The sequence below is a fragment of the Equus caballus genome, chromosome 28 (assembly GCF_041296265.1).
Source record: "Equus caballus isolate H_3958 breed thoroughbred chromosome 28, TB-T2T, whole genome shotgun sequence".
NCBI classification, from domain to species: domain Eukaryota; kingdom Metazoa; phylum Chordata; class Mammalia; order Perissodactyla; family Equidae; genus Equus; species Equus caballus.
Window position 1 is genome coordinate 49,687,951 of NC_091711.1, and position 12,375 is coordinate 49,700,325.

General features: G+C 60.0%; 1 protein-coding gene across 2 annotated transcripts in view; it reads left to right on the forward strand.

Annotated features, from left to right (window-relative positions):
- TAFA5 (TAFA chemokine like family member 5) overlaps positions 1 to 12,375 on the forward strand; it is a 249,377-nt gene that overhangs the window by 201,328 nt on the left and 35,674 nt on the right. For both annotated transcript variants that reach the window (XM_023631542.2, XM_023631543.2), the window contains exon 3: positions 5,468 to 5,595. In XM_023631542.2, coding sequence (XP_023487310.1) covers positions 5,468 to 5,595 — 128 coding nt within the window. The remainder of the gene's footprint in view (positions 1 to 5,467; positions 5,596 to 12,375) is intronic.

Sequence of the window (12,375 nt, forward strand, 5' to 3'; positions counted from 1 at the left end):
GGCATGTTCCTGACGCTGGTGAGGACATGTCCCTGGCGGTCTGCTGGGACCCGAGCATGGGCCCCTTGTTGAGGACCCTCCCTCGGGTCCGCCCACCATTCTGGTGGTCTGGCATCATGCAGCCCCCTTGTGGAGGGCTGCCCTGTCCCTCATGCAGATCACTGCCCTGACTGCTTGGGTGTGTCCCCCCCCGGCCCCTCTGCCAGCCCTTGTCACCCGTGGCTGCTGTGATCCGACTTCTACTCCAGTCAGTTTGCTTGACAATTTTGGCAAATTGATCTTTCAGCCAACTGACCAGGAGTGTCTGCGTAGTGTCCAGGACCTGCGCCTGGCCAAGCCTCCTTCCCAGCATGTTCTCCCTACGCCCAGGCACACACAGGCCCGGCTCCTGCTCCCCTCCCCAGACCCGGAGCCCTGGCCGCCCCACCCAGCATGCACTGGCCTCGTGGCCTTCAACGTCTTCAGTTCTGTCCTACACGAGTGTCTGGGCAGCAGCAGAGCTTCCTCTGGGCAGCAGGGGCCTCATGTGCACGCAGAGGTGTCTCGAGCAGTGAAGCCTGAGCCCCAGACCCCCATGCTCCCTGCCAGAGAGAAGGGGCAGGGGGAGCCCTGCAGGTCTATACCAGCACGAACATGCACGGTGGGCAGCAAGTCACAGAAGTGCACGCTGTGGGTGTGTGTATGCACATGTGTATGGACATGTGTGTGCCCATGTGCCATGAAGACCCTGGCTGGGGGTGGAGGGGTGTGTGCTGGGTCCTGGTGGCATCTCTGAGGACGTGTGCAAGGTGGAGGGAGTGGGGCCTACCCCAAGGCCAGGATGGATGGAGTCCAGGGGCTGCAGTGTCCTGTCAGAGGCTCAGGACTGGTGGAGCTGGTCCATTCGGGGCCCTGAGGTCCGGTCTGGACAAACCTGCTCTTTCCCAGATCCGGGGACAGGTACCGGGGATGCAATCATGAGTGGGACCCCCTGTTCCTGACCCACCGTGGACCGAGGAGCCTCCCATGGTTGTGGCCTGTGTACAGGCCGCGACCACTGTCCCAGAGCCCAGCTGTCAGCCACCGTCACTCACATTCCCTTGGCACTGCCAGCCCTCAGTGGACGCCCCCGCAGGCCGAGAGCTGCCTGGACGTCGGCATTGTGACAAGAGGCATGAAAGACCCCTTTGTCCTGGGGACGTGGTGGCCCAGCACCGTGCCTCCACGGCCTGCAGCAGGAAGCGGGCCCGGGCTGAGTGAGCCGAGCTCCCGCCGCAAACAAGAGGCGTTGTGTGTTCAGCGCTGCCCGCTGGTGCCCTCGGCTGGGCTGGCACCTGGCACGCCCAGGCCACCACTGGGTGGGGGACAGGGGCAGTGCCCGGTGACTTGGTGTGTCTGCTTGTCAGTGTGTGTACTTGTGAATGCACATGTGTACCTGTCTGTGCGTGTGGGTGCTGTTTGCACACGTGGGTATATGAGCATCATTTGCAAGTGTGCATTTGTGTGACTTATGCATTCCTGTGCATGTGCACACATGTGTACACGTGTGGCTGCAGCATGGGCAGGACCATCCCCCCAACCTGAGGCCATCAGGACCCCGCCCCTCACGCCTTTCTCCCTCTTTCTGACCCTCGACCCCACCGTGAGGTAGACACATCATTTATTGGTCTCTCTCCTGGTGGCAGAGGGGCCGCGTGCCCCCATCTCCCAGATCTCAGAGCTGAGTGTGTGAAGGAGCAGGAGGATGGAGGGGAGGAAGCAACAGCCCCATGTGTGCTTCCAGGAAGGTGAACTGGGTCTGAGTGGAACAGAGGGGGATGTGTGGAGGGCTGGCTCGTCTACCCCGGCGTCCGTCCACCGTCCCCAGCCCGTAGTCCCAGTGACTGTGAGCGCCTGACAGTGAAGGATGCCTGTTTGTGAGCACAGACCAGCCGAGCCTCGTGCTGGGCACTTGCGCCCGCACCTTCCCCTTGGTCCTCCTGGGTTCCATGCCTCCCTGGGAAAACCAAGCCTGTGGGATGAGCACCGCTTGGTTGAGGCCCCGGCTGGCACCCTGTAGTTCAGGATTTGAACCCAGGCCCAGGCCTTTCAGCCAGCTGTGCTCACTCTGGAGCCTGGCCCCATTGCAGTGTATCCCGCAGACTGGCCAATGTGGTGCGGGCATCGGGACCCGACCTCTAACGTTGCCCGTGCAGCCTGACTGCCTGTCACTGCTGCCTATTCCCGATGGCTCGGCCCCTCTGTGCAGCCCGGCAGGTGCTGCAGGGCCTCCCAGATCTTGAAACGTCATTTCCCTCCTGCCTGATTGCAGGGAAACCCCTCGCCTGTCCTTCGGGCTCTTTGCTCAGGCATTGCTCATAGGATTCCCAGGCATCAGGGGCGTGCATTTCAATCCTGTAGCTTCCTCACGGGTTAAGGTTTGTACTCATTGGTGCCCAACGAGGTTTTGTGCCATCTTTTACTGTCACCAAAATGATGCATCGGGGACAGTAGGGCGGCTGTGGGGACTTCTGCAGGAATAATGAGCGGACGAGGGAAAGAGGCCCCAGGGAGGCATGCTGGTAAATGCAGCGGGCTCGTCACGCCGCCGGTCCTGGGGGCTGGATGGAAGTGCGGAGGGGGCTCCTCCCAGAGCCAGCGCCCGCCGCGGCTCTTCATCATGGAGACGTTTTCAGGGCAGCCGAGGGGTCCCGTGTCCCCACGCGAGGCAGCGAGCAGAATAGGCGCCTCTCTGTCCCGCATGGGGAGCCGCTCTGACCGGCTGGAGCCTTTCCCACACTGACTTTTCAGTTGAACGAGGGACGTCTCCAAGTCCTGGGGTCTCCCTGGCTGTCTTAGCTGTGGCTTCGGTGACAAAATACCATAATCTTCAAGGCTCAAACACAGACGTTTATTTTCGCAGAGTTTTAGAAGCTGGAAGTTGGACATGAAGGTGCCGGGTGATCCGGTTTCCAGGGAGGGATCTCATCCCGGCTGACAGACAGCTGGCTGCCCACTGTGTCCTGGCATGGTGGAAAGAGAGAGAGAGAGAGCTCTCTTATGAGGACACTAATCCTGTCAGATGAGGACCCCACCCCTGTGACCTCATTTAACCTTATTTACTTCTGTAAAGTCTCCACATAGTCACATTGAGGGTTAGGGCTTCATCATATGACTTTGAAGGCACGTGATTCTGTCCGCAGCATGGCCTCGAAAGGAGTTGGTCTCAGGCTCTTGAACAACCCACCTCACTGGCTGTGGATAGAAAGATGCCTGGGTCGAGCCCGGGGTGGCAGCACACTGCACACAGGGCCCGCTGCTGTGCCCATGGCAAGCATAACTAATCAATCCCAGAACTCTTCTGGGCTGTGCTCCCTCCAGTTCTTCAGGTGGCTCATAATGGTTTGTCAGAATTGGCAACGACAAGCCAGTCCCCTGGATGCCATTCTTAGTCTGTTTTCCAAACTGCCTCCCAGGTCCACCCCTTTGTTAAGACTTCCCAAATCCACCTGCTGTGGAATGGTCCCAAGGCCCACGCCCTCGCTGGGGTGGGCTCTCTCCCAGGTCCCCTATGGCCCTTTACCCACCACTCTTGCAGAGACAGTTACTACCTGCGGGGCTGGCTGCATCATTGGGGGATCTCATGGAACATGGAAATGCAGGGACCCTTTTAGAAATTATTAAGAATTTCAAGATATGGAAACAGCACAGCATCAGCCAGCACTGGCCCCTCTGAGCACAGATCTGTGTGTGCTGCCCAGGTGCACACCCATGGAGCCCCCTGCGCCATCCGGTGAATGCCACGTCTGAACACACATGAGCATGCACACACGTGTCTGCAAACCAATTGTTTACATGGTTGGTCCTCTTTCCCCTGCTGCGAGAAATCTCAGTGAAATAAGGATCCTGGGCAGCAACAATTCTAGGTGAGGTACACTGGGGTCCTTTGATTTCTGTAAATAAAGGAAAACATATGAAATGGAAAAGAAAGCCCAGGAGACAGCGGCTGGGGAAGCTGGGGGGCCTCTGAGCCTGTGCCATGTGTGGGGACAGGGGACCCTCCCCGCCCTGCCAGGGTGGTCAGTGAGGCTGCGTCTTAGACGCCAGTTCTCTGCTTCTCGGGGCCCAAGGGGACCAGAACCTCCATTCCCGGGAAGGAGGAGTTCCAGCAGGGATAGCACGGAGTACCCACTCCAGACCACCTGGAGGACAAGCCCCACCCGAAGAGCAAGCAGGTCCTGAGACCTTGGCATGGACGAGAATTGGGAACGGGGGATCCGCACGGCCCTCCAGCTCCAGGGCAGCGTGAGGGTGCGGTTGGTGTCCTTGCATCCCGCGGGCACGTTGTTTTGCTCTGTGAGCGCAGGGCCAATGCGTGAAGATGCATCTGTTTTCCCATAACCCGGACCCCAGCCTTTACCTCTCCTTTCCCTGTGAGATCCTGGGTTTCCTCGCGTCACCACCTGGGCAGCCAGAGTTGGGGGTAGGCCCTGGTGTGTGGGAGCCTGCGTGTCGATAACTTCGCCTGGAGCTAACCTAAGGTCTGGCAGGTCTGGCGTCCCACCTGTATGCCCAAGCTTTCTGACTGCACGCCCTCCTCTGCTGTAGATCCTGGTTTTGTGAAAGTGTGGCCAACGCAGTCATACGTGTGGTTAGAAGGATGTACACCTCGTCCTAATTCAAAAAATGGCCAGTAGTCCTGAGGTTCCTTTCACGACGCCTACGTGAACACGTTCTGTATCTATGTTATTATGAAGTCCTTGCTTCTAGGCTTTTCCATCAGAGAGGACTCTGCAGGCCGCTCACCACCTTGAGCCGCAGGACAGGGGTGGGTTCCCCGGGAAGAGAGAAGCACAGCTCTCCTGCCTGGAAGAAGTTGGGTTGGAGTCACCGTGCTATTCAGGGGCTCCCCCGGGGTCTCCCTGCTCCTGTCCCTGCACCTCCCTCCCCTCGGGTGAAGACAAGGACAGGGGATCCTTAGTCTTGGGTCCTGACGTCGCTGGCACTGGAGCCAGGGTCACCCCCAGGGCGGGCTGTAGTCACTGTAATGTCTGCTAGTGCGTCAGCCTGATGGCAGCCTCAGCCCCCCCTTCTGTGGCCCTCACTCCTGGCACTGACCCAGGCCGTCCCCACAGCATGTGGGGGGTGTCCTGACCAGGAGCACCCCTCCCCTTGTCCTTTCCTGGCTGTCAAGTGGAGTCCAGACAAAAGAGAGAACTAAATTGTCCCCCCGGGAAGGGGCCGTGGCTGCTCCTCGAGCCCTCAGTAACTGCTTACTGAGTGGCCAGCCGCAGAGCCAGACTTGGGCAGTGAGCTGTCAGCTAGGAGACCAGGGGGAGGAGCCGACCGGCCAGGCCGCCCTGACTGGCACCAGGTGCTTCCCACTGGGCCGTCCCATCCCTGGTGTCCGGCGCCGAGACCCAGCACAGGGAATCAGGCCACGTCGGGTACCGTCCCCGGTCCCAGGTGAGCAGAGCAGCGACTGACGGGCTCTCCCTTCTCTCCGCAGCACGGATCATCAGAACGAAGCAGTGGTGTGACATGCTTCCTTGTCTGGAGGGGGAAGGCTGTGACTTGTTGATCAACCGGTCGGGCTGGACGTGCACGCAGCCCGGGGGGCGGATAAAGACCACCACGGTACGTATGTGGATCTCTTTGCCTTCCTGTGGGGGCACCGGGAGGGGAGAGGGCCTCAGGTGGACACCAGAGCACACGAGGGGAGGTGGACCCGCAGCGAAGATGGGGATGGCCAGGAGCCAGTCGCTGGCTTCCTCCTGTGGAGAAGCCACCAGTCCTTGCCTCCTCCCCATCCTCCTCTCCACCCTCTGGGACCGAATCCTCTGATGGTGGGTCCCTGGGCTGTCCCCGCCCAATCGGATGGTCACTGAGGTTGCCTGCAGGCTGAGCGGCTGGACAGAACCGCCCTCAAGGCTTGTCAGCCCGTAAGTTACCATCCAGCCGTGGAGGATCCTTGGTGAACAACGTCTTGTTTCTGGGGTGGCTGTGCTCCCAACTCCAGGCTAGAGAAAGGGTAGAGGCTCCGCAGAGGAGCCTCAGAAACCTCCCGTGGGGCGAAGGGGCCTTTAGAGAGGAAGACTGGGTGGGAGGTGGTGGGGGTCTCCTCCTGCCCCAGGCACCACGTGGCTGTTGAGAGCAGAGACCTCAAAAGCCCCTGGGCACGTCAGTCCCTCCCAGATCCCACCGAGGGGGCACACTGTGGACACTGGTTCTAGGAGCTGAGCCCGACCTGGTGCCACGCTGCTCGCCCACAGGCCAGAGGCAGAGGGGCGAAGGGGCTCTGGGGCCGACCTCTGAGACCCTTTACTGAAGGTCAGTTCGTCAGGGCACTCTCTGCGATGGTGCCACCTAGGGAGCTGGCGCCGCCCTGCTGCTCGCATGTCCACCAGGGGGACGCCGGCTGCTCCACAGGCTGAGGCCTGCCCGGCGGTGGCCTCCACCTCCTGCTGGCGTGTGAGTCTCCTCCAGGAATTACGCAGAGAGGTGGGGCCGTGGCCCCTCGGGACCAGAGGGAAATCTACCCGTGGTCCCCCTGCTCCTGCCTTAGCAGCCTCCGCATGAGAGCTCAGAGGGGCTGTTCCAGCCGTTTTTTTCAAGAGGCCAATCTGATGTCGCTGCTCCAAGGAGAGCCTGAGATGGTTTGGTCCCACCAGGTGGCAGGCGCTTGGGGTTTGAGCATGTGGCCTCTCGGGGCAATGATGAGGGTGAGGCTGTAAAGCCGTGAAGCAGGCTGGACGCTGCGCGTCGGATTTCTCGGAGGCCTCTTGTGCCTGTGGGAATTTGGGCAATTCAGCCTTGACGGCAGCTTCTCCTTCTAAGTCCTGGGCCTGGCCTGGGAGTGCCCGCCCCGAGCTCGCTGTCTGTCGGTGCAGAGTGTTGACGGCTGGGCTGGGGTGAGCCATCCTGGGCAGCCCAGTCCTGGACCTGCACCATGTGCTTGTCTGAGCAGTTTGCTGTGGTTGTTTACCCGCATTCGAGACAGCAGCCAGTGGTCCTGCCCTCACACCTGCGAAGTGGGCTGGGATCTCCCAGCTCCTTACCCACCACCTGCCTTGCTGCTCCAAGGGGCCTGGCGGGCTTCTGAGGTGTGGCTGCCACCTCCACGAGCGTCTGAGAGGAGGTGCTGACCTTTCTAGGTCACATCTGTGTGCCGTTCTGGAAAGAAGGAGACCTGGGGACAAGCAGACCCCTGGGCGGCTGAGGCCACCATCCCTGGATCCTGGGACCCGAGGGTCAGGGTGTGGATGCCCAGCAGGACCCAGGCAGCCCTGTGTGCCGGAGGCTTTCGAATGAGTACCCAGAGGAGGTGAGGCCTGGAGGGCAGGCCCCAGGCCACCTGCCCACTGTGGTATCCCTTTGCAGATGCGTCCTGTTTTCAAGCTGGGGGAAGGTTCCACTCCTAGGAGTCAGTCCAGACAGGCGATGATAGGCCGAGTGCCTGGGAGGCCTCTGTCCCTACAGAGGGACAACCCTGCAGCCCCAGGTACCAGTCTGCCAAGGTGGCCATGCGCCCCGGGGTGTGGCTGGGTCAGGCGGCACTCAAGGCCCCACGTGTGGCAGCTCCCGTCAGTGTTCTCACAGGCGAATGGGGCTTCTCGTCTCATCAAGGCCCCGAGCCCTTCCCAGCTCCCTGTGCTCTGCCCCCGGCCCCTCGGAGGATCTGTGGGGACAGCTGCATGGAGCAGGGGCACCGAGCACCCTGGCCCGCAGCCCCTTCAGCAGGCTCGGCCCCCCTCTCTCTGCGGGCGCTCTTCGGTTCCTTGTCTCACTCAGAGAACTGTGCTGAGACTGGGGCAGTCGCTGCTCTGGTTCGGCCCCACAGGCCTGGGGGCTCACAGTCATCATGCTTTGTAGCCGTGAAAATTATAGCTCAGAGAAGTTGAGCGACTGCCGACGGCCCAGTGGTCAGGATGCTGTTGGGGCAGGTTTCAATCTGCTGGGTCTACCCACCTCAGAAGCTGGCCCTGGGTTTGCATGAGCCCCACGCCTCTTCCAGCTCAGAAGGCAGATTCTCTGACCCACCCGCCCCAGAGGGCGCCTGCTGCTGTGGCAGGTGTGCAGGCAGCGTGTCTGCTGGGCCGGGGGCAGCAGGAGAAGCCCGCGGTCCAGGTGCAGGAAGGAAGCCTGCAGCACCAGGGCACATCAGGGAGGCAGGCTCCCTCTCAGGGTCCTCGGCTCCCCTGCAGGGGACAGTGTGAGCACGTGGAGGCACGGCCCTCCCTTCAGGGCGGAGCATTGCAGGGGGCTCGGCCACCTCCCTCCTACCTGCTGGCTGTGGTGTCCTATTTCCACCAGGAGATGGGCCTTGGCAGACCCCATTGAGTGGCTGTGTGATGATGCCAGGGGACCCAGTGGGCTCCGTTATCTTGTCAAGCATCTGGATATGGGCCTCTGGCTCTAACAGAACCCTGGCCTGGGGTGACCTGCTTTCACAGCTTCCTTACAATGTTAGCAGAGCTCTGGACCCAAACACCACATAATTGGAACCTGTAATCCCTCTTCCAGGATTGTATCGTGATTCTCTTCTGGATGGTCAGTTAGCGCTGTGGGGTTTCACGTATTACCGTAAATTGGTTTTCTGTGAGGTGGACTTTAAGTTACCTGATGATCGGTGGGCCCCATGACTGCCAATTCCATCCCAGCTGCCTGTTCTCAGCCCAGGCCCTCTGCAGCCACAGCCACAGCTGGAGATGGCAGACACCCCGACCCCACCTTGTCATGCCCCACCCCTTCTCCCATGGGCTGCGGCCATTCCCACAAGCTGTCAGCTGCTGGAGGGCAGACTCTGGGCCTTATGGTCCACTCCTCACTCGCCCCGGGCCTGCAGGAATGCATGGATCCACCGATGAGCTGATTAACTGAATCCAGACCCCAGCCATGTGCTGATGTTTGCATTTCCTAGATCACTGCTTTTCAAAGTGCAGGTCGTCACCCCATTAGCACATCATGAAATTAATGTCATGGATCATGACCAGCATTTAGAAGGAGGAGGAAGTGAGAGAAGGAGAATATTTGAGTGCATCCGTGTCGTGGGGTGACCACGCACGCCCACTGTCACAGCGTGAGGTGCGGTCGTGTTTGTAGGCAGCAGAGCCAGGCTGGGAGCCCACTGTCCTGAGGGGGATGCAGGGGAGGACCTGGCAGCTGTGGTGGCCTTCCAGGCGCTGCCTTCTCACTCTGTCCTGCTCTGTGGATGTTGGTCTGCACTGGGCAAGGTGACCCGAGTGGACATCACAGGATCTCCCCAAAGCCAGGAGCAGCACCCCCACGTGGGTCCTGCTCCCTGGAGCCAGGCTGGAAGCTGGCGGTCAGCCCTGCAGCCTCCTGTCCCTCAGCCCTGCCCGGCTCTGCCCCTCGCCGCGATGCTCCTGAGCAGACGGAAGAAGAGGGAAAAGGCTGGGGGTCGGAAGTGGGGAGTCAAGACCCACGCAGCGAGCAGAGCGTCCTCCTGCCGACTGCTGCTTGTCTCCGCAGATGTTAGCCTGCCAGGGCCGCAGACCACACGTGTTAGTGGTGTTCCACAATGTTCTGATCAGTGCTCCCTTGGCCACAGTTTGTAATGTTATATATTGCAAGATGCTCGATGGCAAGCTGCTGTACCATCTCCTAAATCAGAATAAAACAGCCCGGTTGAAATCCATTTTTCAAATTGCAATTAAGGACCACGTTTGGATTCTGTATGCGCAAACACCCCGTTGTGGGGCGCGAGGAGCACTTGGTGGGGTATCTGTACAGTTCTGTTCAGGAACTTGGATCTCATGGAGCTCATTCCGCCAGAGCACACTTTCCCGAGTGTGGGGAGATGCCAGGAAGACGCCCAAGCAGCAGCTGCCTCTGATCACGTTTGCGCCTTGACGTCCAAATTCTGCCTCGGCCCAGGCGTCCCAGGAGTGCACCGAGGCGAGATGTGGATGGCTCCCCGGGGGTCTCCGTTAGACGTGAGGAAGGGGCGCCCTGGTCTGCTTGGTACCCAACGGCCCAGCCAGCAACCTGCTGGTCAGCGCCTCTTGCTTCTTGCATCTGGCCGTAAACGAGCTGCTGACTTGGCCAGGCAGCCCTGCCTGCAGCCTGCCAGCTGGTTCTGGAGGTTAGCGCTCCCTGCAGACAGAGCCACATGACGGGAAGGCCCCTGGTGGGTTTCGTGTCCTTGATTCTTGTTGCGTGCTCTTTGTTAACGTCTCCTGAAATGCTGAGCGTCATCCACTATAGCCCTGGTCTGGAATTTAAGAGCCAGCCTGGTAGGGAGGGTCCCCAGCCCCTTCTGGCTGCACATTCCCACTGACCGAATGGACGGCTGGTCTTGTCCAGGCCACCCATGCAGGCTTAGTGCCCGTTCGAGCCAGGAACTCCTGCCCTTCAACTTCCTGCGAGCTCAAGGGTTCAGGAGGGGGGCAATCCTGGGAAGACCCTTTTGCAGAAAGCCAGCTTCACCCAGGGCGGCTCTTCATTCTTGGATTCCAAATGTATCACCCAAGGGCCTCGTGTGTCAGGTGTGGCCCCCACTGAGGATCCTTGAGAAAGAGGGGCCGGGGCCTTCTGCTCCAGAAACATGCCCACCGCATGGCTCCAGACATCCACAGTCAGCCAGGGTTCAGGGAGCACTCCCCCAAGCCGGGCAGTCGCCCAGGGCTGGACGAGGAGAAGGAGGAGCATGTGGGGCCCCACACACCAAGCTCCACACACTGGGCCCTCACATTGGTGCTTGTTCTCAAAGGGGAAGTCCGTGGGAAACTTAGCAAGTGCTTGCACCAAGATCATAGTCAAAAATGATGGAACACACGTGTTGCCCACTTCTGCCATCTGGAAACTCTTACAAAGTGACAGGACACAGAAAGGGGAAATGACACAAATCCACACACACGATAAACAGGAGAGGAGATGACAGCCACGCAATCTTGAAGGGTGGAAGCGGGTGCACTTAGCAGACCCTGGAAGAGCAGAATCCCGAGAGCAGCTGATTCTGCCCTCCGTCCCTGATGCCCAGGGGTCGGGATGGCAGGTACCTCTGTGTGTGGAGTGGGGCTGGGCTGGAACAGCGGGGCCGGTGAGAAGGCTGCAGGAGATCCCAGATCCTCCCCACCCTGCCGCTGGGCCGGGCAGCCTCTGCCCTACAAGAGACCGGACCCACTGGAGGCTCATGCCAGAGGGAAAGCACACTCGATGGACTCTGGACCCCATAATGCCAACACCATGGGTGGAGGGAACGTCCTGAAAACCAGGAGATTGAGTGGAAACTGAAGTCCTGAGATGGGAGAACCCTCAGTTCCTGGAGGCCTCGGTCGGGACGCTGGGGCTTCTTTCTGGGGAAACTGACTGCACGAGTTTTCTGTGGCTGCGGTGACAAGCGACCACACACCTGGTGGCTTCAGCAACAGAAATTCGTTCTCTCACAGTTCCAGAGCCAGAAATCTGAAATCAAGGTGTGGGCAGGGCCGCGCTCCCTCCAGAGTCTCCAGGAGAGGGATCTTCCTGCCTCTCCCAGCTCCTGGGGCTCCCGGGCTTGTGGTCACATCACTCCAGTCTCTGCCATCACATGGCCATCTACCCTGTGCATGCCAAACCTTCCTCTGCTCCTCTTATAAAGACACCAGTCATTGCATTTGGGGATAAATCACAGATAATTTCTTCTTGAGATCCTTGGCTAATTACCTCTTAAAAGCCCCAATTTCTAAATAAGGTCACATTGCGAGGTTCTGGATCATGGACATGAATTTGGGGGGACCCTATCTGACTTACCCACTAACTTACCAAGCCAGAAGCAGAAACCTGGGTGCTGTGCGTTGCGGTCCGGAGGCTTCTGTGAAGCCCACTATCTACCCGTCGGCTCTCAAACGCCACACTCTCCACATGGGTGGAAGGCGGGGGGTCACCAGGGAGGGAGGCAGGAACCAAGTGGAGGGAAAAGGATCTGGGACCTTGGAGGGACGGGGGCACCAGCAGGGGCAGAAGAGAAGGCAGCACAAACAGCCGACAGACACACAAGCACAATGAAGCCAGCACGCAACACGGGGACGTGAGAGTCTGTGCCAGGACCCAGAAAGGTGGGCAGCTGAGGTGGACACACGTGCTCTGCCCCTTCTCCTGGGAGGGGGCATCCAGCTCCCCTCCACTCACATCCAGCCCTCGTCACTTGCTTGATGAGTAGAATGGTGCAGTGGGGACCTTTGGGGACTTCCAGGAAGCTCTGGAATACTGGCCCCAGACCCCTGGGCCCATGTAAGAGGTCTAATGGCCCCGAGGCCACTGTGCCGAAGAGCACAGGAGAACCCTGGGCTCCCGGAGGAGGGAGAGGTGCTGGCCAGCCCTCTGCTGTCCTGGCCCCCGCTGACCACGTCATCAAGCCAGGCCCAGGTGTCCCAGGAAGCAAGGCCGAGCTGTCACCCTATGCCCCTGAGTCCC